Raw genomic sequence first — 22,918 nt, forward strand, 5'->3', positions numbered from 1 at the left:
GTTCCTCCCCCAGAGTGATATTTTGGCGCAAATTTTGAAAAAATATGCCACTTTTTAAGCTAAAAATTCCCTTAAAAAAAAAAAAAGGTTAATAAAAAAAATGAAGAGCATTTTTGTCTTTGCGCAAAATTCATGAATCAAGTGCGACGTTTGCTGCAAAAAATGGCACAAATACCACAAGATAAAAAGGAAAAGTGGCTACAAAAAAACCCCAAAACCCACAAATGATGAAATTTTGTTTTCAATTCGTCACAGTTCTGAGGTATATGCTTGTTTTAAGGGATTGGGAACGTTCCTGTTTACATCCAGCGGATAAAAACCTTTCCTTATTTTTCTCGCTTCTGAGTATTTGCTAAAGTTTTATGGAGCCTGAGCAATCTCTGATCTAAACAGTCTGTACTTTTTTTCTGCACTGACACATTGTAACAAACTATCAGGAGACAAACTGTATTCATGATTCTGATGTATTTAGCTCACAGAAGGATTGGATATTGTAGCAACGTCTCAGATGCAAGGAGAATTAGGTTTGTATAAAGGATGTTTCCATTCGGTGACGTGTGACCAAACTATAGGAATGTTCTGACTTTGGCAACATGGAGGTTCGCACTAGTTAATGTCTTTGGATGTTCTCAGCATTGACATGAAGAAGTCATAGTGGGTGACAGGGTCTTTTCTACACTTCCCGGCAGCCTGACATAGCTGACAACAGAGAACAATTGACTTATTTTGTGCAAAGTAAATGTTTTTCTATTTACCCGCTGTCATAATAATCATCCATAGTGATGTACAAAGAGGCCTCTGTGTGATGTATATACTGGAGATTAATGGGCTCACCCAGAAATGTGTCTGCATAAAAAAACCATAGAAACAAAGCAAGAAGCAGAGCACATAATAATTCTGCATGTTACACTATGCTGCTGGTGCAGCCATTACATTATTTATCCTGAGTTACATCCTGTACTATACTCCAGAGCTGCACTCACTATTCTGCTGGTGCAGTGACTATGTACATGTGGCACCCCAGGGGTCTGGTTTCCACAGTAACAGCAATGTTATGTCTGAGAGCAGGTGGGAGGTCTCTTGGTCAGGAATCCTATGCATGCCACACCTCCTGCCCAGTCCTGGGAGGGGAAGAACTTCCCCTATATAAACCTGGGGCTGAGGCAGGGTTAGAGAGTTCAGAGGGAGAGTGCAGCCAGGAGGGCTGACAGGGAGCTGTGGCTCCGGCTGGGCCCAGCTCCTGGGCCATGCCAGAAGTAGAGAAGAGAAGCAGCATAGGAAGAAACAACAGGAGCTCTGTGGGAGCAGTGTTACAAGGAGTCAGGGGCTGGCAGCTGCAGAGCTCGCCCTGACTGAGAAGATTTCTTACCGGACCCGGAGTCCGAGGCTGTGGGGACTAACTCCTATCCAGCAGCAGAAACCGACCGGCAGGGGATTGCAGGTCCTCTGGCCCAGAAACCCGAAGGCACGGTCACACGCGTGGGACCAGCACCGCCGTCGTGGAGCGGAAGCTACTAGAAGGCCCCGAGTCACCGGCCATACGGGTGAGCACCACACGGTACACTCAGGGACGTGGGCTACTTATACCCGCCTCTAGCAAGGTAGCCGGAAGAGTATCGTTAGTTTGGGAGGCCTACAACTCCGCCTGGCCAGGGGAGATCCCATCTGCTCAAGGACTGACCAGGCCCCAATCGCTAGCCAGTAGTCCGGGAGGGTCTATCTTTGTCACCAGTAAAGACCCTGAACTACACCGTACCGTCTCCGAGTGGTTCCTGCTACCCCCATCATCCATGTCGGCTGCCCTGAGGCCATACCCCTCCCGTTGGGGGTTATACTATCACGCTGCACAATCCTACCACCGGCCTCAGCGGTCTGCCCTGCAGCAGCAGCTCCTTAGCTGTACTCAACGGGTGGCGTAGTCGTCCAACATCTACCGCTAATACAGCGCCACTTAGTCTGACTCCCTGGGCACGGACCGGATCACCGCCACGAGACTACAACCCTAAAGAGATCCGGCTCCGGGTAAGCTCCCGCGTGCGCAACGCAGCGCGACACAGGCCCAGGGGCGCGTCAACTTTTGGCGTAATCGGCAGGATTTCGTGCCCACAACCACCGGGTACTGCGTGCCTGAAAAAGACTGTTCAAACTTACCTGTGGTGAAGATTCCCGCCATCCGGCGCCATCTTCCGCTTCCTTCCCGCCATCCGTGGAGTTTTCCCGCCGTTGGACGCCATCTTGAAGACGCCGCGCGGGAAGAAGAGGGGCGTGGACTCCAAAAGCGCGCGAGAACTGAAGCCCCGCCTCACGTCCGGACGTTGCGTAAGGTCCTGGAAGGAGCCCAGCAAACGCCGACGTCACAGGAGCGCGACGGAAGGTCCTCAACCCTGACGATCCACTGCGGAGCCGCGGCCTACGGAAGAGGATCATCGCAAGGTAGGCCACGGTCCACTAGGGGGGAGAAGGATGCCGGATACGGAGGAGAGCTTCACCGCTTCAACCCCCGCCAGCGCCACCGCTGTTGCGGTCATGCCTTTCACCATGCCCTATATCCCGGGGGCAGCCTGGCTACCCCAGTACTCAGGGGAGTCACATACCCTGCATGACTTTAGAGAAAAGCTGGATAGCCTCTTCCAGGTGTACCCCCTCACAGAGGAGCAAAAAGTGAGCATCCTGGTGGCCCAATTAACCGGGGCAGCCCAAAGGGAGGTAAAGTCCTGGCCACCTGGGAGGAGGACTGTCGCAGAGATACTAACCCAGCTAACCGAGGAGGAGCTGCGGTACTACCAATACGAGGAAAGCCAAGAGGACCCGGACGGGTCTGAGGACTACCCTCAGGAGGGAGCACAAAGAGGACATAGCTACTGAAGGGAAGTAGCGTGAATAAAGAGCTGTAAATAGTTACCCGTAAGGGTACAAGGACTGCTGCTAATTAAAATATGGTCCCCGTTGGGATTAGTGAATTGTTCCCCATGTGCCCCTATCTTAAACCAGGCTGAGGACTGTGAGCAGCCATTCCTTATCCCCACTGACCGAGGACTGAGAGCGGTCGTTCTTTCCCTCTACCTGGCCGAGGACTGAGAGCGGCCATATCCTGTAAATAATTATGTGTTTCTAGTTATTTATAGGAGTCCTTGGTGGATTTACCGGGAATCCTTGTACATGGTTGGAGCGTAACCTAGGAATGGACTAAAGACTGTTAAGGACTCGGGGCAGGACAGACCCCTACCTGGTTACGTCTCCCTGTTTTGGTGAAATGGACACCTTACTTTTCTTCAAAGACTGCACCCGGTTGCGGACACGCCGTAACCATCTTTATGTGTTTTTCTTATTGTATTATTATTGTTTATACCTTGTTATGTTTTTCTAAAAATATGTTTAGTCCCGGAGTACTAAATTTCACTAGGGGGGAATGTGGCACCCCAGGGGTCTGGTTTCCACAGTAACAGCAATGTTATGTCTGAGAGCAGGTGGGAGGTCTCTTGGTCAGGAATCCTATGCATGCCACACCTCCTGCCCAGTCCTGGGAGGGGAAGAACTTCCCCTATAAAAACCTGGGGCTGAGGCAGGGTTAGAGAGTTCAGAGGGAGAGTGCAGCCAGGAGGACTGACAGGGAGCTGTGGCTCCGGCTGGGCCCAGCTCCTGGGCCATGCCAGAAGTAGAGAAGAGAAGCAGCATAGGAAGAAACAACAGGAGCTCTGTGGGAGCAGTGTTACAAGGAGTCAGGGGCTGGCAGCTGCAGAGCTCGCCCTGACTGAGAAGATTTCTTACCGGACCCGGAGTCCGAGGTTGTGGGGACTAACTCCTATCCAGCAGCAGAAACCGACCGGCAGGGGATTGCAGGTCCTCTGGCCCAGAAACCGAAGGCACGGTCACACGCGTGGGACCAGCACCGCCGTCGTGGAGCGGAAGCTACTAGAAGGCCCCGAGTCACCGGCCATACGGGTGAGCACCACACGGTACACTCAGGGACGTGGGCTACTTATACCCGCCTCTAGCAAGGTAGCCGGAAGAGTATCGTTAGTTTGGGAGGCCTACAACTCCGCCTGGCCAGGGGAGATCCCATCTGCTCAAGGACTGACCAGGCCCCAATCGCTAGCCAGTACTCCGGGAGGGTCTATCTTTGTCACCAGTAAAGACCCTGAACTACACCGTACCGTCTCCGAGTGGTTCCTGCTACCCCCATCATCCACGTCGGCTGCCCTGAGGCCATACCCCTCCCGTTGGGGGTTATACTATCACGCTGCACAATCCTACCACCGGCCTCAGCGGTCTGCCCTGCAGCAGCAGCTCCTTAGCTGTACTCAACGGGTGGCGTAGTCGTCCAACATCTACCGCTAATACAGCGCCACTTAGTCTGACTCCCTGGGCACGGACCGGATCACCGCCACGAGACTACAACCCTAAAGAGATCCGGCTCCGGGTAAGCTCCCGCGTGCGCAACGCAGCGCGACACAGGCCCAGGGGCGCGTCATACATACATACATTACATTACTTATCCTGTACTGATCCTGAGTTACATCCTGTATTATACTGCAGAGCTGCACTCACTATTCTGCTGGTGGAGTCACTATGTACATACATTACATTACTGATCCTGAGTTAAATCCTGTATTATGCTCCAGAGCTGCACTCACTATTCTGCTGGTGCAGTCACTGTGTACATACATTACATTACTTATCCTATACTGATCCTGTGTTACCTTCTGTATTATACTCCAGAGCTGCACTCACTATTCTGCTGGTGCAGTCACTGTCTACATACATTGCATTACTTATACTGTACTGATCCTGAGTTACATTTGTTTTCCATTCAGATATCTTTTGACCGCATATTGTGGGTTCACAGCAACAGCTTCTAAATGCAAATGCCACACCTGGAATCAGCTCCAGACCTTTCACATGCTTAATTGATCATAAATTAACAAGGGAATAGCGTATGCAGCCCATCAATGAGCTTTTAGCAGCTACATATTAAATGGCTGTAATTCCTAAACTCTTGCTTCATTTAGGATGTGAATACCCTTAAATTAAAGGTGATAGTCTGCACTTTGAGCCCATATTGATTATATAACTGTATCCTGAATATGTTTTGGTAAACTGCTAAGATTCAAAATTTGTCGAGGTCCAAATATCTCTCGACCCAACAGTACATCACACAGGAGACACAAAGGCTGGAACATATACATCACATAGGAGAGACTGAAGTTGGAGCATATACATCACAGGAGACTCTGGAGCTGGAGCATATACATCACATAGGAGACACTGGAACTGGATAATATATGTGACAAAGGAGAAACTGCAACTGTTGCCTTCTTAATAGGAGCCGAACAGGAGCGCAGAGTGCTGGCAGCCGAGAATTGCGGGTCCCGGGAATATTCTAGGGGCCTGGAGGAAATTACATTTTTTACGGCCCGTGGGCCAGAGGTTTCCCATCCCTTGTCTAAGTCCATTGACTATGCCTATACTTTTCTCCTGTAGAAGAATTCTGACAGACACCACAAGATTGCACACTTTGGGTTGATATTTAAGTCCTTGCAGTGCATAGATTGACCAATAGCTGTCACAGTTACTATTGCTGCCTATTGAAAAATCTTGATCCTCAATATCCCAATGATTCTTTGCAGATTCTATAGTGACGCCTGCAGGTTGTTGGAAGGTTTTGCACAGAACAAAATCATAATATTGAAATAAAAATAATTAGAAACAAGGAATACAAGGCACAATGAACATGCAAAATAATTAGCAATTTAAATCTATTAACAGGTTATCCTGTTGATCGGTGTAAAGCTATTACTTTCATGATGTTATTTGTGCTTATTTCCTGTCTGGTAGTTTCCCTGCAGGCTAATTGGCGTTGCAGAGACTTTCATTATTTACTACAATAATAAGTTCTGGCATATAATACAATGTGTTACATTACTCACCTATATGAGTAAAGACAATCGTGTCACTTTGTGAACTCCTGGGTCAGTATGTTAGGAGAAAATAGCTAGAAAGAAAAAAATAATGGTATCTGCATCATGTAGCTCCTTCCCCCACAAAAAAGTAGAGTTAGATATCAGATCTATACACAGGAGGCATTTTGCAGATCATCTAAGTGATTACAGTACAGTTAAATTGAGTATCTCACAGGTGACGTTTTCTCAGATAGTCATCCACATTCCTATTTCTTCGCCATCCGACCCAGAGAGCCATGACAACTTCTCCGAGCCATGACTTATACAATCTGCAGTGCACCCGTGTACAAAACTGGTATTTACCTCTACCTTTTCTTTATGGAAGGGGAGGGGTGCAGATGCCTTAGAGCTTGTGGTCCCAATCTTATAAAAACCTTGCATATCCCCTGGAATATGGGGGATGGGGAGAGATTGCAGATACCTTGACTCCTGTGACCTCAATTGTCTTCTCAGATTTTCATCCACTTTCCCTTTTTTATCCTCTACCCAACGCAGAGTGTGATGATGACTTCTCCTGGCTGCAACTTGTACCTGTAGTTTGCTGCTCAGATGTCTTTGGCACTTCACTTTCGAGAACCTCTGTACCTATTTCCCACTCTCCAAACAAACTATGCATCCTTCAACCCCTTTAATCACTTTTGTGGCCCGAACTTATACGAACCTAGCAAAGCCCCTGGAACACAGTTGTATCTACTGCTACTTGTACTTTGCGGGTAGGGAAGGGGTGACAATGCTTTGGAAGTTTGGAGGTTGTGGCCACAATCTTATGAGAACAAGAACCTAGCAAAGCCCCTGGTACACCTGAACTTTGCAGACCATATAAGTGATTACAGTACATTTGAATCGAGTGTCTCATAGATGACATTTTTTCAGATTGTTATCCACTTTCTCTTCTCTATTCGACCCAGGGAGCTATGACCACTTCTGCAACCATGACTTGTCTGCTTAGTTTCTGCCCAAACATCTTTGGCTCTTCACTCTTTGGCACCCCTGTACCGATTATTACCCATCTTCTATCCAAACTACATATGCTCCAACCCTTTGTAATCATTAATATGGCCCAATCTTCTGCCCGAACCATAGACTCATGATGATTTCCCATCCTCTACCCAAACTACATATGCTCCAACCCTTTGCAATCAATAATATGGCCCAATCTTATAAGAACTTAGCAAAGCCCCTGGAACTATGTGGGGTTGGGGTGGTTGGGTGGGGTTGGGATGGGTGGGTGGGAAGGAAGAGGGTGCAGATACCTTGGAGCTTGTGGCTTCACTTATCTTCACAGATTGTCATCCACTTTCCCTCTTTTATCCTCTACCCGACCCAGAGACTCATGATGATTTCTCCTAGTTTTGACTTGTGTCTGTAGTGTGCTGCTCAGACATTTTTGTCACTTCACTTTTGAGGACTCTTGTACCTATTTCCCACCCTCCAACCAAACATCACATCCTCGAATCCCTTTGACCTGATCTTATAAGAACCTAACATAGCGCCTGGTACACACTTCTATATACCGAGGGAAATAGTGCATATGCCTTGGAGCTTGTGGCCACAATCTTATAAGAACCTAGCAAAGCTCCTGGAGCAAAGACAGATGATTTGATTTCAGTACATTTGAATTGGGTGTCACTGATGGAATCTCAGATGGTCATCCACTTTCTCTTCTCTACCCGACCCAGGAAGCCATGACAACTTTTCCTGGCCATGCAATGTGTCTGCATACTTTGTTCCGCTGACATCTTTGGCTCTTTACCTCCGAATATTCTTCTTAATAGTAATACCAAAACTATAGTTACCCTTAAAAATAATAGTGCCACATTCGAATAATTGTCTGCACCGTAATGTGCCCATCTTTCTACCCTACATCGTTATTATGCTCCGTTGGTATCTTTAACACATCTTTGTGCCTTCATAGTATTAATGTTCCCTTACTGCTCCTTACCTCTACTGCTTACTAACCCTTCTTACTAAAAGTGCCCTTCACACACTAATAGTGCCCGCTTAATGCTCCAAATACAATCATAGTGCTCCTAAGTAAGCCCCAACAAAGTACAAGTGCCCCTAAAAGTAAGAAAATTAGTACTGAATAGTGCAGCCCAGACTACGGTCCATCCTGTATCCAGAAGATTCTGGATCATGTGAGATTGGATGGTGGAGCAAGAAGCCAATAGCTTTTTGGTCTCTCAAAGTCCTGAGAAACTCTTGAAAGGGCACCGTGCCAGTCTAAAAAGTGCCTGGGCGCTCGTTGGGTTTGATGACACACATGGTAGTTCCCCATTAGTGCCAGTAGCTTAGCTGCCCTTGTTTCTCTTTTCCTATGGCTCACATGCAGCTTCCAGGACCACTACTGCTGTCATAAATTGGTAGAACTTTTCCTTTTTTTACCATTTGTATGATTGCATGATACCGTTTGGCCGCACAAGACTGTATCGTGGGCTGCATGTGGGCCATAGATTGTGCACAGCTGTCATGGTCCCATGAATTTTCTGACATAGATGAACCGTACCCTGCACTTTGCTCTGCAATAAGGGGACCAGCCATAATGAAATGCAGCTCAGATCCCGTCCTGCATTGATTATCATGATGTATGGCGGTAGCGGATTTATCGGATTCTCTATTACTGCAGGCATGTCGGTGAATTATTACTCCGGAGAGATGATCAATTCTAGTAAAGTTGTATAAGTTGATATCCCATTAAATGATTAGAAATTTACTTGTAACGGCTGAGATGCCAATATGTCATTGAGGGTCATGCGCAATCTGTTTACATGCATGTGCACTATTGCCTCAGCTGCTGCAGAACCAAGAGACGTCTGACCGTTCTGGCCAAGATCGCAGACTTCCATGCAGAAACTCTCCGAATAATTATGTTCAGTGGGAGCTCCCCCTAGTGGTGACCACAGGCAGGGGATATTTGGATCTTTGCTGTCATTGTGCTCCAGTTATGGCTGCACCCTCTTTTCCACATGAAGCCAATGGTATTCTAATCTTTGTACATGTATTTAATCAGCAACACATTATGTGAAATTTTAGCTCTGAGGCTTGCAGAATTGTGAATGCAGCTCCTGAATATTATACAGGCTACCATAAACAGCACTTCAGTGACAGTGCTTAGAAATTTAAAGGGGTTGTCCAGGACTTTAACATTGATGGCCTATCCTTAGGAAAGGTCATGAATGTCTTATCGGTGGGGGTACGACACTGTGTAGTGGCCGCGGCTGGGTACTGCAAATCCGCCGCCTCTCCACTATCCAAGTGAATAGGGTTTGGATGTGCAGTACCCGGCCGCGGCCACTATTCTGTCAACGAGGCTGTGCTGTGCAACTACATTACTGAGCAGATCTTGCCCCCGCTGACTCTGGGATCAGCTGATCGGCGGGGGGTGCTGGGTGTCGCACCTCCACCAATCAGACATTGATTACCTATCTTAAGGATAGGCCATCACTGTTAAAGTCCCAGACAACCCCTTTAATTATTCAGTGTACCCTCAAGCTTATTAATAACTGCCATCATGTATAAGGAGTGATTGTCCTGCAGCATTATACTGAGGAATATCTCACGTTGCAGTACCATAATACAACGTGTCCTGTAGCTTTAAACCTGAGCTTTACTTTGCAGTAATTATGAAGCCGTGAAGGTTGAGCACGTTGCTGTCAGTACAGATGACATTCCTGCGTGCAGCCTTGTCCTGCGCTCAGTTTCACGGTCTTATGTGACCACTTATCCTAAATGGGGTTATTCCGGCCTCTGCACCCGCTGAACTCGCTCTGCCGGTTTTCTCAGATACTTGTAAATGCACATTCCACACTGCGCTATCCACTCATGTTATATTGTATGAGAGGGCGAGGGGGTACACCGCTAACACGGGGCGAGAGCGCCCGCCGACTGGGCTGCACCCTGAGACAGACAGATACATATTAGATTAGTCTCTTATTCATCTGTCATATCTATCTATTATCTATCATCTATCTATTATCTATCTATCATCTATCTATCTTTTATTTATCTCTTATCTATCTATTATCTATCTATTATCTATCTAGTATCTATTATCTATCTATCTATTATCAATCATCTATCAATCATCTATCAGTCATCTATCCATAGATAGATATGACAAATGGATATGAGACTTTATCTTTCTATTAATTTATCTTATGGCAGATGGATAGATATTAGATGGATATATTACTTAGATATGACAGATGGATAAGAATCCAAGTAATATATCCATCTAATATCTATCCATCTGCCATAAGATAAATTAATAGAAAGATAAAGTCTCATATCCATTTGTCATATCTATCTATGGATAGATGACTGATAGATGACTGATAGATGATTGATAGATGATAGATAATAGATAGATAATAGATGAGCGATAGATAGATATATAATAGATAGATGTGAGATAGATAATAGATGGATAATAGATGGATGGATTGATAGATAGATATGATAAATGGATATGAGACAATCTATCTTTCTATGTATTTATCTTATGACAGATGGGTAGATAATAGATGGAGATAGATGGATATATTACTTAGACAGATATGAGATAGATACATAAATGAGATTAAGTAATATATCCGTTTAATATCTATCTATCTGATAAATATACATATCCATCTATGTAACTAATATCTATCTCATATCCATCTGACATCATGAGATACCACAATATATTATATTGATAGATAATAGATATGACAGATGGATAAGAGACTAATCTAATATCTATCTCATATGTATTTATTATATATACATCTGTCATATCTATTACTTATCTATTTCTCATATCTATCACATCTATCTATCGCATATCTATATCTATTATTTATCTATCTCCTATCTATCTATAATTATTATTACCGTATTTATTTACACGCTTTACATGTGAAAAGGGGTATACATAATAAAAAACAAGTACAATAATCTTAAACAATAGAAGTCACCGACTGGTACAGGAGGAGCGAGGACCCTGCCCGCGAGGGCTCACAATCTACAAGGGATGGGTGAGGATACGGTAGATGAGGGTAGAGCTGGTCGTGCAGCAGTATGGAGGAGCGGTGGTTACTGCAGGTTGTAGGCTTGTCGGAAGAGGTCGGACTTCAGGCTCCTTTTGAAGGTTTCCACGGTAGGCGAGAGTCTGATATGTTGGGTAGAGAGTTCCAGAGTAGGGGGGAAGCACGGGAGAAATCCTGTATGCGATTGTGGGAAGAGGCGATAAAAGGAGAGTAGAGAAGGAGATCTTGTGAGGATCGGAGGTTGCGTGCAGGTAAGTGCCGGGAGACTAGGTCACAGATGTATGGAGAAGACAGGTTGTGGATGGCTTTGTATGCCATAGTTAGGGGTTTCAGAGCAGGATGTTGCAGTAGTCGAGGCAGGAGATGATGAGGGCATGGACTAGTGTTTTTGCAGATTCATGGTTGAGGAATGTGCGGATCCGGGAGATATTTTTGAGTTGGAGTCGGCAGGAAGTGGAAAGGGTTTGGATATGTGGTTTGAAGGAGAGATCAGAGTCCAGGGTTACCCCGAGGTGCACGCTTGCGGGACTGTGGAGAGAACAGCCATTTACTTTAATTGATAGGTCTGTTGGAGGGGTTGAGTAAGATGTGAGAAAGATTATGAATTCTGTTTTGTCCACGTTAAGTTTTAGAAATCTAGCAGAGAGGAACGATGAAATAGTGGACAGACATTGTGGGATTCTGGTTAGTAAGGAGGAGATATCAGGTCCAGAGAGGTAGATCTGTATATCATCAACTTAGAGGTGATAGTGAAAGCCATGGGACTCTATGAGCTGTCCCAGGACAAAGGTGTAAATGGAAAAGAGCAGGGGCTCAAGGACTGAACCTTGCGGGACACCGACAGATAGGGGGCGAGATGAGGAGGTGGTGTGTAAGTGGGAGACACTGAATGTCCGGTCTGTTAGGTATGACGAGATCCAAGCTATGACTGAGTCTTTGATGCCAAGACATGAGAAAATCTATAGTAAGAGGGAATGGTCCACTGTGTCAAAAGCAGATGACCGGTCCAGGAGGAGGAGGACACAAAGTAGTGTCACTTGGATTTGGCGGTTAGTAGGTCATTGGTGACTTTAGTCAGGGCTGTTTCAGTGGAGTGATGCGGTCGGAAGCCAGATTGTAAGTGGTCGAAGAGGGAGCAGGAGAAGAGGTGGGACGACAGTTCAAGATGGACGTGTTGTTCCAGTAGTTTTGAGGCGCAGTGGAGAAGTGATATGGGGCAATATCTAGACACAGAGGATGAGTCAAGGGAGGGCTTTTTGAGGATGGGTGTGATTGAGGCATGTTTAAAGCATGAGGGGAAGACACCAGTTGTTAGTAAGAGGTTGAAGAAATGGGTTACGGTTGGAATGAAGACTGTGGTGAGGTTTGGGGTGAGGTGGGACGGGATTGGGTCGAGTACACAGGTGGTGAGATGTGATCTTGAGAGTAGAGCAGAAAGTTGATCTTCTGTAATGGTGGAGAAGCTGGTTTTGGAGGAGGAAGGCTGAATAGTTATGAGGAGGGGCTGTGGGGGTTGTAGGCCAAAGCTTTCTCTAAAGTTATATCAATCTGCTGCTTGAAGAATGACGCAAAGTCTTCAGATGAGATGAATGGAAAGGGAGGAGGTGCTGGGGGATGGAAGAGAGAATTGAATAGCTGTTTAGGGTTGTGAGACAGGGAGAGATTAGAAGTATTTTTGTTTTGCTGCAGTGAGTGTGGACTTGAAAGTAGTGAGGGATTGTTTGAATGCGATTAAGTGCTCATTGGAGTGGGACCTTTTGCATCTACGCTCAGCAAGAACCACCTCAGTTCTTTAGTACGGCTTATGTGCCAGGGTTGCCTGTGATTATTGCAAGCTTTGTTATGTGTGAGAGGGGCAACCGATTTGATAGCTGCAGCAATTGTGGTGTTATATAAAGCGGCAGCAACATCTGCATCGTGTAAGGAACTGATGTCTGTAGTTGGGAGAAGGGATTCAGAGAGTGAGTGTAGATCAAGGTGTTTAAGATTTTTGTGAGGATGTGCAGGTTTGTGTAGTGGGGATTGTGCACCTGGAGAGGAGTCGAAAGAGAATGTAAGCAGGTTGTGATGAGACAGGGGGAGAGGAGAGTTGAGAAGTTAGATAGGGAACAGAGGCGGGTGAAGATGAAGTCCAGTGTGTGGCCATCTTTGGGAGTGACTGCGGAAGACCATTGAGCGAGGCCGAGGGAGGAAGTGAGGGATAGAAGCTTAGAGACAGCTGAAACGGAATTGTCAATGGGGATGTTGAAATCACCCATGATGATAGTGGGGATGTCAGCGGAAAGGAAATGAAGTAGGCACGTGGTGAAGTGGTCGAAGAAGGTGGTGGCTGGCCCTGGACAGCTTGTTAGAGGTTGGAGGGGGAGTAGATAGGCAAACAGTGCACCTCAAAAGAGGGGAGGGTGGCAGTGGAATTAGGGTGAAGGAGCAGTTAGGAGCTTGCAGCTGGGGCGGGGGGATAGGTCTATCTATCTCATCTATTATCTATCTATTATCTATCTATCTAACTATCATCCAGTCAGTGGTGATCATTATTCCTCTGCAATGCTGGCAAGGTCCGGATGGGTGGATGGATTAATGGATGGATGATCTTTCCAATCAGAGAAATTGATAGCCTCCCTCTAGTGATACAAGTGCTGCAGTAACGAGACATATTTTGATAGATCTGCCTCGTTTCCTGTGTATGAACATTGCTAATGAGTATAAATATTAATTGCCTGCCCGGTTTGTTTATAGGCATATGAGAGGCATGGTGTGACAGCCGGCTGTCATAAGTAAGTGCGCCCTGTCTGTGCTGAGATTTACACAATCCTCTTGTAATGAGGATAGAATTGTCTATGGAGAGGAGTGGACCTGAATAGAGTGAGTCATCGATACACCTCGTCCTTGTCCTGCAGCTGTTCTGCCGAGCTGACGCGTCTCATTCCTGCAGAAATCATCATGGGAGGAAAAAAAATGTCTAAGAAAAGAAATCATCCTTAGGGTTTCTTCCCCCAGCGATCGTCTGTAATCTGTTTCCTTGTAGCGCCACCAAAGGGGAAGATAAGCATTGCACAGTGCCCATTCATATTAGTAGACTGAGCGTGTAATGCAGGACAGGACAGGTCCTCCAGGGCGAGAGATGCTCTTCCAAGTGCAGAGACAGACAGAAGAGGGTCCCTGTGCAGGAACAGTGTATGGGCCCTTTGCAGTCCAATAGTCTTATAAAGCCTACTCCACCTTCTTTGGTGAAAGGTGGTCCCCTTACCTCTTGGGCCCCTACGCAGCTGCACAGGTTGCACCAATGATTTGTCTGCCCCTGCACTATCTGTATTGGCTCTATGCTCTGGACAGACTCTGGCCAGGTGTATGTATAACACATACATACTCTCCAGTCCCGGCTCAGAAATTGGCAAATACTCGCAGTGCACAGTGCATGCGCTAGGGGGATTTATAAGTCTGCAGACTTATCGATTTGGACCGGACAACCCCTTTAATGCTAAGATCCTGAGCAAACTTGTGGTTTGAAGAGGTCAGTGCCAATGTCCCTGGTGGTCTAGGACAGTAAGGGGTCGATGTTGACTAAAATTTAGCTCTCTTTCAAATATGGTATTACAGGACATGTCTGATCAGCACAATCCCTTTTTGTATTAATTTTGGCTTGGCACTCAGCTGATCACTTAGAGTACATGAAAGACAGACTATAATGTATACATGGACAGGTTGGATCTACCTGAACAAAACGTAAACTTTGTTAATGGGTCTATACTCCTGGTTTAAGATTCTAGTGTCCAATACACAACTGCATGAATTACACAGGCAGGGCCTTAAAGGAACCTATCACTTGCCATAAATATATATATATTTTTAACCTGGTGTTAATGCTGCTGTTTTCCTGAATCTTGCATAGTTTTTCTTTCGCTCCTACGCCTTTCCATTCCTGAGATATGGCCCTATCTTCCCTGTATATAAATCTTGACTTGTTATCTAAGAGGGCGGGACTTGGCGCTCTTTGTATGGACGCCTTCTTGAAGGCCCCGCCTCTTGCCTAAAAGGAATAGATTCATATACAGGGAAGAAGGAGTCATATCTCATGAATGAAGAAGCGAAGGAACAAAAGAAAAACATGGCCGGATTCAGGAGAACAGTGGCATTTACACTAGATAAAACAAATTACACCTTACTGCAAGTGACACATCCCCTTTAAGACTAGAGAACAGGCTGTAACTCGCTCATAACAATGAAAATGTATTTCCAGGGGCTATGTAAGTTAATTGGCACTGTCTGTTGGCATGATAATTTATATTAGTGATTGCCACCTAAAATCCAGCATTCATTGAAAATATTTAGAAGTAATTTTCAGTTCTGAGAACTTCTTTTTCTTCCTGTGTTTTAGGTTCACCGCAGTGTACACTATGACGGATGGTGACTATGATTATCTGATTAAGCTCCTGGCCCTTGGAGATTCGGGTGTTGGGAAGACCACGTTCCTGTACAGATATACAGATAACAAGTTCAATCCCAAATTCATCACCACGGTTGGCATAGACTTCCGGGAAAAGAGAGTAGTAAGTGATGACTCCTGTACTAAAAGGTGAAAATTTGGGCTGCCATTTGAAGTCAGAAGCATATCCAGAAATATAATTGTGAAAGACCCGGAACCATAAAGAGACAGATTGGTAGTTAATCCTTTAGACACTTTCATCCACCAATAATATTAACGCTGAATGTTCCTGGTGATCTGAGGTGTCTTAGGTTCTCATGATGAACATTTCTGAGATCAAGGTTGGTTAACGTAGGGTGATTAAGGGATGATTACATTTTATCCTTGATGGTCTTGAGGATTTGCAGGTGTTTATAGTTTTAGTAGCATCCCTGGTGGTCTAGGGGGGGTTAGAATCTGATATTGGTAACATTTCCGTCAGTCAAGGGTGGTGGTCTTGAAAAGTGAATAGGATAATGGTAGCAACTGCTGTACTGTCATGTTTTATGGCGAGGAGCATACCTGGTGATCTGAGGTGGCTTAGACATTAGAGCTCAATATTTTAAGGATAAAGGTGATCCTCCGATCATGGCTGATTGAGGACTAATAAAGGGTTTATTGCGAACATGTCTGGTGGTCTAGTGTGGGAAATTTGTTATTGGTAAACTACATAGTGGTTTGTGGTAATAAAGCATTTGTTGGGAAAGGATGGTGGCGAAGGAGTTAGTAGTAACATCTCTGCTATTCTTGAGTGGTTAAGTGTTGCTTTTGGGAGGGTAACAAATCTGCTGGCTTGGGTTGGTAAAAAGGTTATTGTTACATTCCTTTATGGTCTAGGATAGTGAAAGGGTTATTGGTAACATCCATGGTGGTCAAGATGGTGGCCTAGGGCGGTAAAGGGATTTTTTTTAACATCTAATGTGTTAAAAAGGATATTCGTAACATCCCTGGTAGTCTTGAGTGGTAAAGGAGTTATTGCTAACATCCTTAATCGTCTATGGTGATAGAGGGGTTATTGGCAACCTTTCTGGTGCACTGGGGCGGTAAAAGAGTATTGGTAACATCCCAGGTGGTCTAGGGTGGTAAAAAGGTTATTGCTAACATACCAGTTGGTAAAGGGGTTATTGCTAACATCCCTGATGGTCTAGGGTGGTACAGTGGTGGCCAAAAGTATTGGCACCCCTGCAATTCTGTCAGATAATACTCAGTTTCTTCCTGAAAATGATTGCAATCACAAATTCTTTGGTATTATTATCTTCATTTAATTTGTCTTCAATGAAAAAACACAAAAAGAATTGTCCTAAAGCCAAATTGGATATAATTCCACACCAAACCTAAAAAAGGGGGTGTACAAAAGTATTGGCACTGTTAGAAAAATCATGTGATGCTTCTCTAATTCGTGTAATTAACAGCACCTGTAACTTACCTGTGGCACCTAACAGGTGTTGGCAATAACTAAATCACACGTGCAGCCAGTTAACATGGATTAAAGTTGACTCAACCTCTGTCCTGTGTCCTTGTGTGTACCACATTGGGCATGGAGAAAAGAAAGAAGACCAAAGAACTGTCTGAGGACTTGAGAAACCAAATTGTGAGGAAGCATGAGCAATCTCAAGGCTACAAGTCCATCTCCAAAGACCTGAATGTTCCTGTGTCTTCCGTGCGCAGTGTCATCAAGAAGTTTAAAGCTCATGGCACTGTGGCTAACCTCCCTAGATGTGGACGGAAAAGAAAAATTGACGAGAGATTTCAACGCAAGATTGTGCGGATGGTGGATAAAGAACCTTGACTAACATCCAAACAAGTTCAAGCTGCCCTGCAGTCCGAGGGTACAACAGTGTCAACCCGTACTATCCGTCGGCGTCTGAATGAAAAGGGACTGTATGGTAGGATACCCAGGAAGACCCCACTTCTTACCCCGAGACATAAAAAAGCCAGGCTGGAGTTTGCCAAAACTTACCTGAGAAAGCCTAAAACGTTTTGGAAGAATGTTCTCTGGTCACATGAGACAAAAGTAGAGCTTTTTGGGAAAAAGCATCAACATAGAGTGTACAGAAAAAAAAAGAGGCATTCAAAGAAAAGAACGCGGTCCCTACAGTCAAACATGGCGGAGGTTCCCTGATGTTTTGGGGTTGCTTTGCTGCCTCTGGCACTGGACTGCTTGACCGTGCGCATGGCATTATGAAGTCTGAAGACTACCAACAAATTTTGCAGCATAATGTAGGGCCCAGTGTGAGAAAGCTGGGTCTCCCTCAGAGGTCATGGGTCTTCCAGCAGGACAATGACCCAAAACACACTTCCAAAAGCACTATAAAATGGTTTGAGAGAAAACACTGGAGACTTCTAAGGTGGCCAGCAATGAGTCCAGACCTAAATCCCATAGAACACCTGTGGAGAGATCTCAAAATGGCAGTTTGAAGAAGGCACCCTTCAAATATCAGGGACCTGGAGCAGTTTGCTAAAGAAGAATGGTCTACAATTCCAGCAGAGCATTGTAAGAAACTCATTGATGGTTACCGGAAGCTTTTTTTCGCAGTTCTTTTGGCTAAAGGTTGTGCAACCAAGTATTAGGCTGAGGGTGCTAATACTTTTGTCTGGCCCATTTTTGGAGTTTTGCGTGAAATGATCAATGATTTGATTTTTGCTTCATTCTCTCTTGTGTTTTTTCCTTGCAAGCAAATTAAATGTAGATAATAATACCAAAGAATTTGTGATTGCAATCATTTTCAGGAAGAAACTGAGTATTATGTGACAGAATTGCAGGGGTGCCAATACTTTTGGCCACCACTGTAAATGGGCTATTGCTAGCATCCCTGGTGGTCTAAGGTGGTAAAGGGGCTATTGCTAACATCCCTGGTGGTCTAGAATGGTAAAAGGGTTATTGCTAACATCCCTGGTGGTCTAGAATGGTAAAAGGGTTATTGCTAACATACCGGTTCGTAAAGGGGTTATTGCTAACATCCCTGATAGTCTAGGGTGGTAAATGGGCTATTGCTAGCATCCCTGGTGGTCTAAGGTGGTAAAGGGTTATTGCTAACATCCCTGGTGGTCTAGAATGGTAAAAGGGTTATTGCTAACATACCGGTTGGTAAAGGGGTTATTGCTAACATCCCTGATGGTCTAGGGTGGTAAATGGGCTATTGCTAGCATCCCTGGTGGTCTAAGGTGGTAAAGGGGCCATTGCTAACATCCCTGGTGGTCTAGAATGGTAAAAGGGTTATTGCTAACATCCCTGGAGGTCTAGGGTGGTAAAGCGATTATTGCTAGCTAACATTCCTGGTGGTCTAGGGTGGTAAATGAGTTATTGGTAACAAGTCTGTTGATCTGGTGTGGTAAAGAGTTTATCAGTAAAATTCCTGTTGATTTAAAAAGGCATTTGGGTTATTAGTTTCAAGTGTGTTTGTGGTAATGAAGAGGTTATCACTCAGTAAAATCCCTGATGGCCTAGGGTGATTAAGGGGTTATTTTTTAATATCTAATATGATAAAAGGGATATTGGTAACATCCCTGGAGGTCTAGGGTCATAAAGGGGTTACTGTTAACATCCTTAGTGGTCTGTGGTGATAAAGGGGTTATTGGAAACTCTCTGGTGCCATAGGGTGGTAAAAGCATATTGGTAACATCCCTAGTTGTCTAGGGTGGGAAAGGGGTTATTGCTAACATCCCTGGTGGTGTAGGGTGGTAAAGGGGTTATTAGCTACCTCTCTGGTGCCCTAGTGTGGTAAAAGAGTATTTATAACATCTCTGGTGGTCTAGGGTGGTAAAAGAGTCATTGGTAACATGTCGATTGATCTGGTGTGGTAAAGAGTTTATCGGCAAAACACCTGTTGGTTTAAATAGGTATTTGGGTTATTACCTTAGTTTCAAGTGTGTTTGTGGTAATGAAGAGGTTATCAGTAAAATCCATGGTGGCCTAGGGTAGTTAAGGGTTTATTATTAACATCCCTGACTAACTTGGTTGGCAAAGGGGTTATTGGTAACATCCATTGTGGCCAGTGTTGATAAAGGGGTTATTGTTAACATCCATGGTAGCCAGTGTTGATAAAGGGGTTATTGGTAACATCCATGGTGGCCAGTGTTGGTAAAGGGGTTATTGGTAACATCCATGGTGGTCAGTGTTGGTAAAGGGGTTATTGGTAACATCCATGGTAGCCAGTGTTGGTAAAGGGATTATTGGTAACATCCATGGTGACCAGTGTTGGTAAAGGGGTTATTGGTAACATCCATGGTGGCCAATGTTGGTAAAGGGGTTATTGGTAACATCCATGGTGGCCAGTGTTGATAAACGGGTTATTGGTAACATCCATGGTAGCCAGTGTTGATAAAGGGGTTATTGGTAACATCCATGGTAGCCAGTGTTGATAAAGGGGTTATTGGTAACATCCATGGTGGCCAGTGTTGGTAAAGGGGTTATTGTTAACATCCAATGGTGGCCAGTGTTGGTAAAGGGGTTATTGGTAACATCCAATGGTGGCCAGTGTTGGTAAAGGGGTTATTGGTAACATCCATGGTGGCCAATGTTGGTAAAGGGGTTATTGGTAACATCCATGGTGGCCAATGTTGGTAAAGGGGTTATTGGTAACATCCCTGGTGGCAAATGTTGGTAAAGGGGTTATTGGTAACATCCATGGTAGCCAGTGTTGGTAAAGGGGTTATTGGTAACATCCATGGTGGTCAATGTTGGTAAAGGGGTTATTGGTAACATCCATGGTGGCCAGTGTTGGTAAAGGGATTATTGGTAACATCCATGGTGACCAGTGTTGGTAAAGGGGTTATTGGTAACATCCATGGTGGCCAGTGCTGGTAAAGGGGTTATTGGTAACATCCCTGGTGGCCAATGTTGGTAAAGGGGTTATTGGTAACATCTATGGTGGCCAGTGTTGGTAAAGGGGTTATTGGTAACATCCATGGTGGCCAGTGTTGGTAAAGGGGTTATTGGTAACATCCATGGTGGCCAGTGTTGGTAAAGGGGTTATTGGTAACATCCATGGTGGCCAATGTTGGTAAAGGTGTTATTGGTAACATCCATGGTGGCCAGTGTTGGTAAAGGGGTTATTGGTAACATCCATGGTGGCCAATGTTGGTAAAGGTGTTATTGGTAACATCCATGGTGGCCAGTGTTGGTAAAGGGGTTATTGGTAACATCCATGGTGGCCAGTGTTGGTAAAGGGGTTATTGGTAACATCCATGGTGGCCAGTGTTGGTAAAGGGGTTATTGGTAACATCCATGGTGGCCAGTGTTGGTAAAGGGGTTATTGGTAACATCCATGGTGGCCAGTGTTGGTAAAGGGGTTATTGGTAACATCCATGGTAGCCAGTGTTGGTAAAGGGGTTATTGGTAACATCCATGGTGGCCAGTGTTGGTAAAGGGGTTATTGGTAACATCCCTGGTGGCTGAGTGTGGTGAAGGTGTTACCACCCTGGTGGTCTAGAGTGGTAAGTAACTGGTGGTTGGTTGTGGATGGGAGAAAAGAATCAGATCAGGTGACCTAAACAGTAAAAGAGTGTGATGATTCAGAATAAGTCAAAGTAGAAATGTTTGCATTGTACATAGATATATTGTTTTAAGGACCAAAATGTATTCACTTTAGGATATGTAAAACCTAACTCTGGTGTTGATTTGCAGGTTTACAACAATGCAGGTCCGGGTGGCACACAGGGCAAGGCCTTTAAGGTGCATTTGCAGCTGTGGGACACAGCCGGACAGGAGAGGTAATGTATTTTTTCTAACCATCTAAAATACAATATTATTCCCCAATTGATTAGCCACCATCTAATAATAATGAGATGACTTTGCACATTCTGTCCCAGTCTGTAAAGCAAAGCCGAGAAGTGAGCTACAAAAACAACAGGAAATATCAGCCTTTTGTATGTGTTCTGTAGTGTCCAATGTTACCCTAATAGAAGCCAATTCATCTTACCAGGTTCCGAAGCCTTACCACAGCGTTCTTCAGAGATGCGATGGGTTTCCTCCTAATGTTTGATCTCACCAGTCAGCAGAGTTTCCTGAATGTTCGGAATTGGATGAGTAAGTGTAAAATAATCACATCCACCATGAGGAACGGCTCCGATATTGAAGCGTCCTTCATCCAGGAGGTTGTTTGTCTAGTCCTCAGACTCATGAACATCTTGGTTTAAGTCAAAAGGCTGTAAACCGGTCTCATACATCGCGTTGCTGATGGTTTGCTACAGTTGCATCCACTCTCCACAATCCTCAGTGATCCAAACAGTTTGAGCTCGTAGCTTTTTACCCAGGAAGTATTAAAGAAGCACTCCTCCTCCTCCCATCCAAATTTGTATCCTCTTGATATATTGCAGTCATTCTATTATATAGCATTGTGTACTTACAATTGCTCATTTTGCCTTTCTACCCAGTTAATTCTTTTGTTTTCCATTAAGTCTACGATTAAAAACTGACTAGCTGAATCCTTCTAAGGTCTATATAGAAACAGGAGGTACATTTTCTCTGCTCAAGTCAGTGCAAAAATCTATGGCGATGGGGGGGGGGGGGAGCGGAACAGCCGGGTCAGGAGGTGAAGAGGGGAATGATTTCTGCAAGGACAAGAGACTTCCTGTTTCTACATAGAGCAGAGAAAAGAGAAGAATTAGCTGGGTAGAAAGGCAAAATGAGCAATAGTAAGTACACAGTGCTGTATAATATGATGACTGCAATATATTAAGAGGGTAAAATCTTTGATCGGAGTGCTTCTTTACATCTGCACTGACAGCAAGCAGAATTGGGATGGAGACAAAAAGTATATTAGAAAGCAGTGGTGTATCCTAGGGGGCCGTCAGTGGTAGGTTGATGCTGAATGGCCTTGCTCAGCATCTGCCTACTTCTATATATCTCCATCCCAGGTCCAGCAGGACAGTGTCAGATTCGTGAAGCTATCCCGCTGTCCCTGGATATCAGTTGTACGTTCCGAATTCAACTGCATCTACGTCCTCAGGACCCAGGTACAGTTGAGTACAATGGTGGAGCAGGGAGCCGATGAGCTGGTGCATTTGACTATCAGCACAGCAGGTATGATGATGGTACTAGATTGAGCCTGCTGCATGGGGTCACAAACAGCACAGACCTGTGCAGCTCATCGTTAGAACGAGGCACTCATATTCTGTGAGGGAAGTTGAATACAATTGTGGAGCAGGGAGCCATCTGCTCCGTACTACACCATTCAGCTGGTGCACTTGACTCTCAGCCCAGCAGGTGCCATGATAGCACTAATTGAGCCTGCTGCATGGAGCCTCACACAGCACAGACCTGAGCAGCTCATCACAGGAACAAGGCAATCATATTATTTGAGGGCAGGTGAATACAGTGGTGGTGCAGGGAGCCGTTGGCTCCATACTCCACCATTCAGCTTGTTCATTTGACTCTCAGAACAGCAGATGCCATTATGGTACTAAATTTAACTTGTTGTGCTGAGCCTCGTACAACACAGAACTGTGCAGCTCATCATGGGAAC

The 22,918-nt window shown here is 45.1% G+C and overlaps 1 protein-coding gene across 7 annotated transcripts in view; it reads left to right on the forward strand.

The window, feature by feature from the left end:
- RAB27B (RAB27B, member RAS oncogene family) overlaps window positions 1-22,918 on the forward strand; it is a 265,799-nt gene that overhangs the window by 237,117 nt on the left and 5,764 nt on the right. For 6 of the 7 annotated variants that reach the window (XM_073681086.1, XM_073681068.1, XM_073681100.1 and 3 more), the window contains 3 exons: window positions 15,366-15,537; window positions 21,079-21,164; window positions 21,377-21,480. In XM_073681086.1, coding sequence (XP_073537187.1) covers window positions 15,385-15,537; window positions 21,079-21,164; window positions 21,377-21,480 — 343 coding nt within the window. In that variant the 5' untranslated portion in view covers window positions 15,366-15,384. Of the gene's footprint in view, window positions 1-15,041; window positions 15,235-15,365; window positions 15,538-21,078; window positions 21,165-21,376; window positions 21,481-22,918 lie in introns of those variants that run through there. The other variant, XM_073681062.1, reaches the window with a different exon arrangement.

This window comes from Phyllobates terribilis, unplaced genomic scaffold (assembly GCF_046119375.1).
Source record: "Phyllobates terribilis strain yellow unplaced genomic scaffold, ASM4611937v1 Scaffold_1__5_contigs__length_1240528914, whole genome shotgun sequence".
Lineage (NCBI taxonomy): Eukaryota > Metazoa > Chordata > Amphibia > Anura > Dendrobatidae > Phyllobates > Phyllobates terribilis.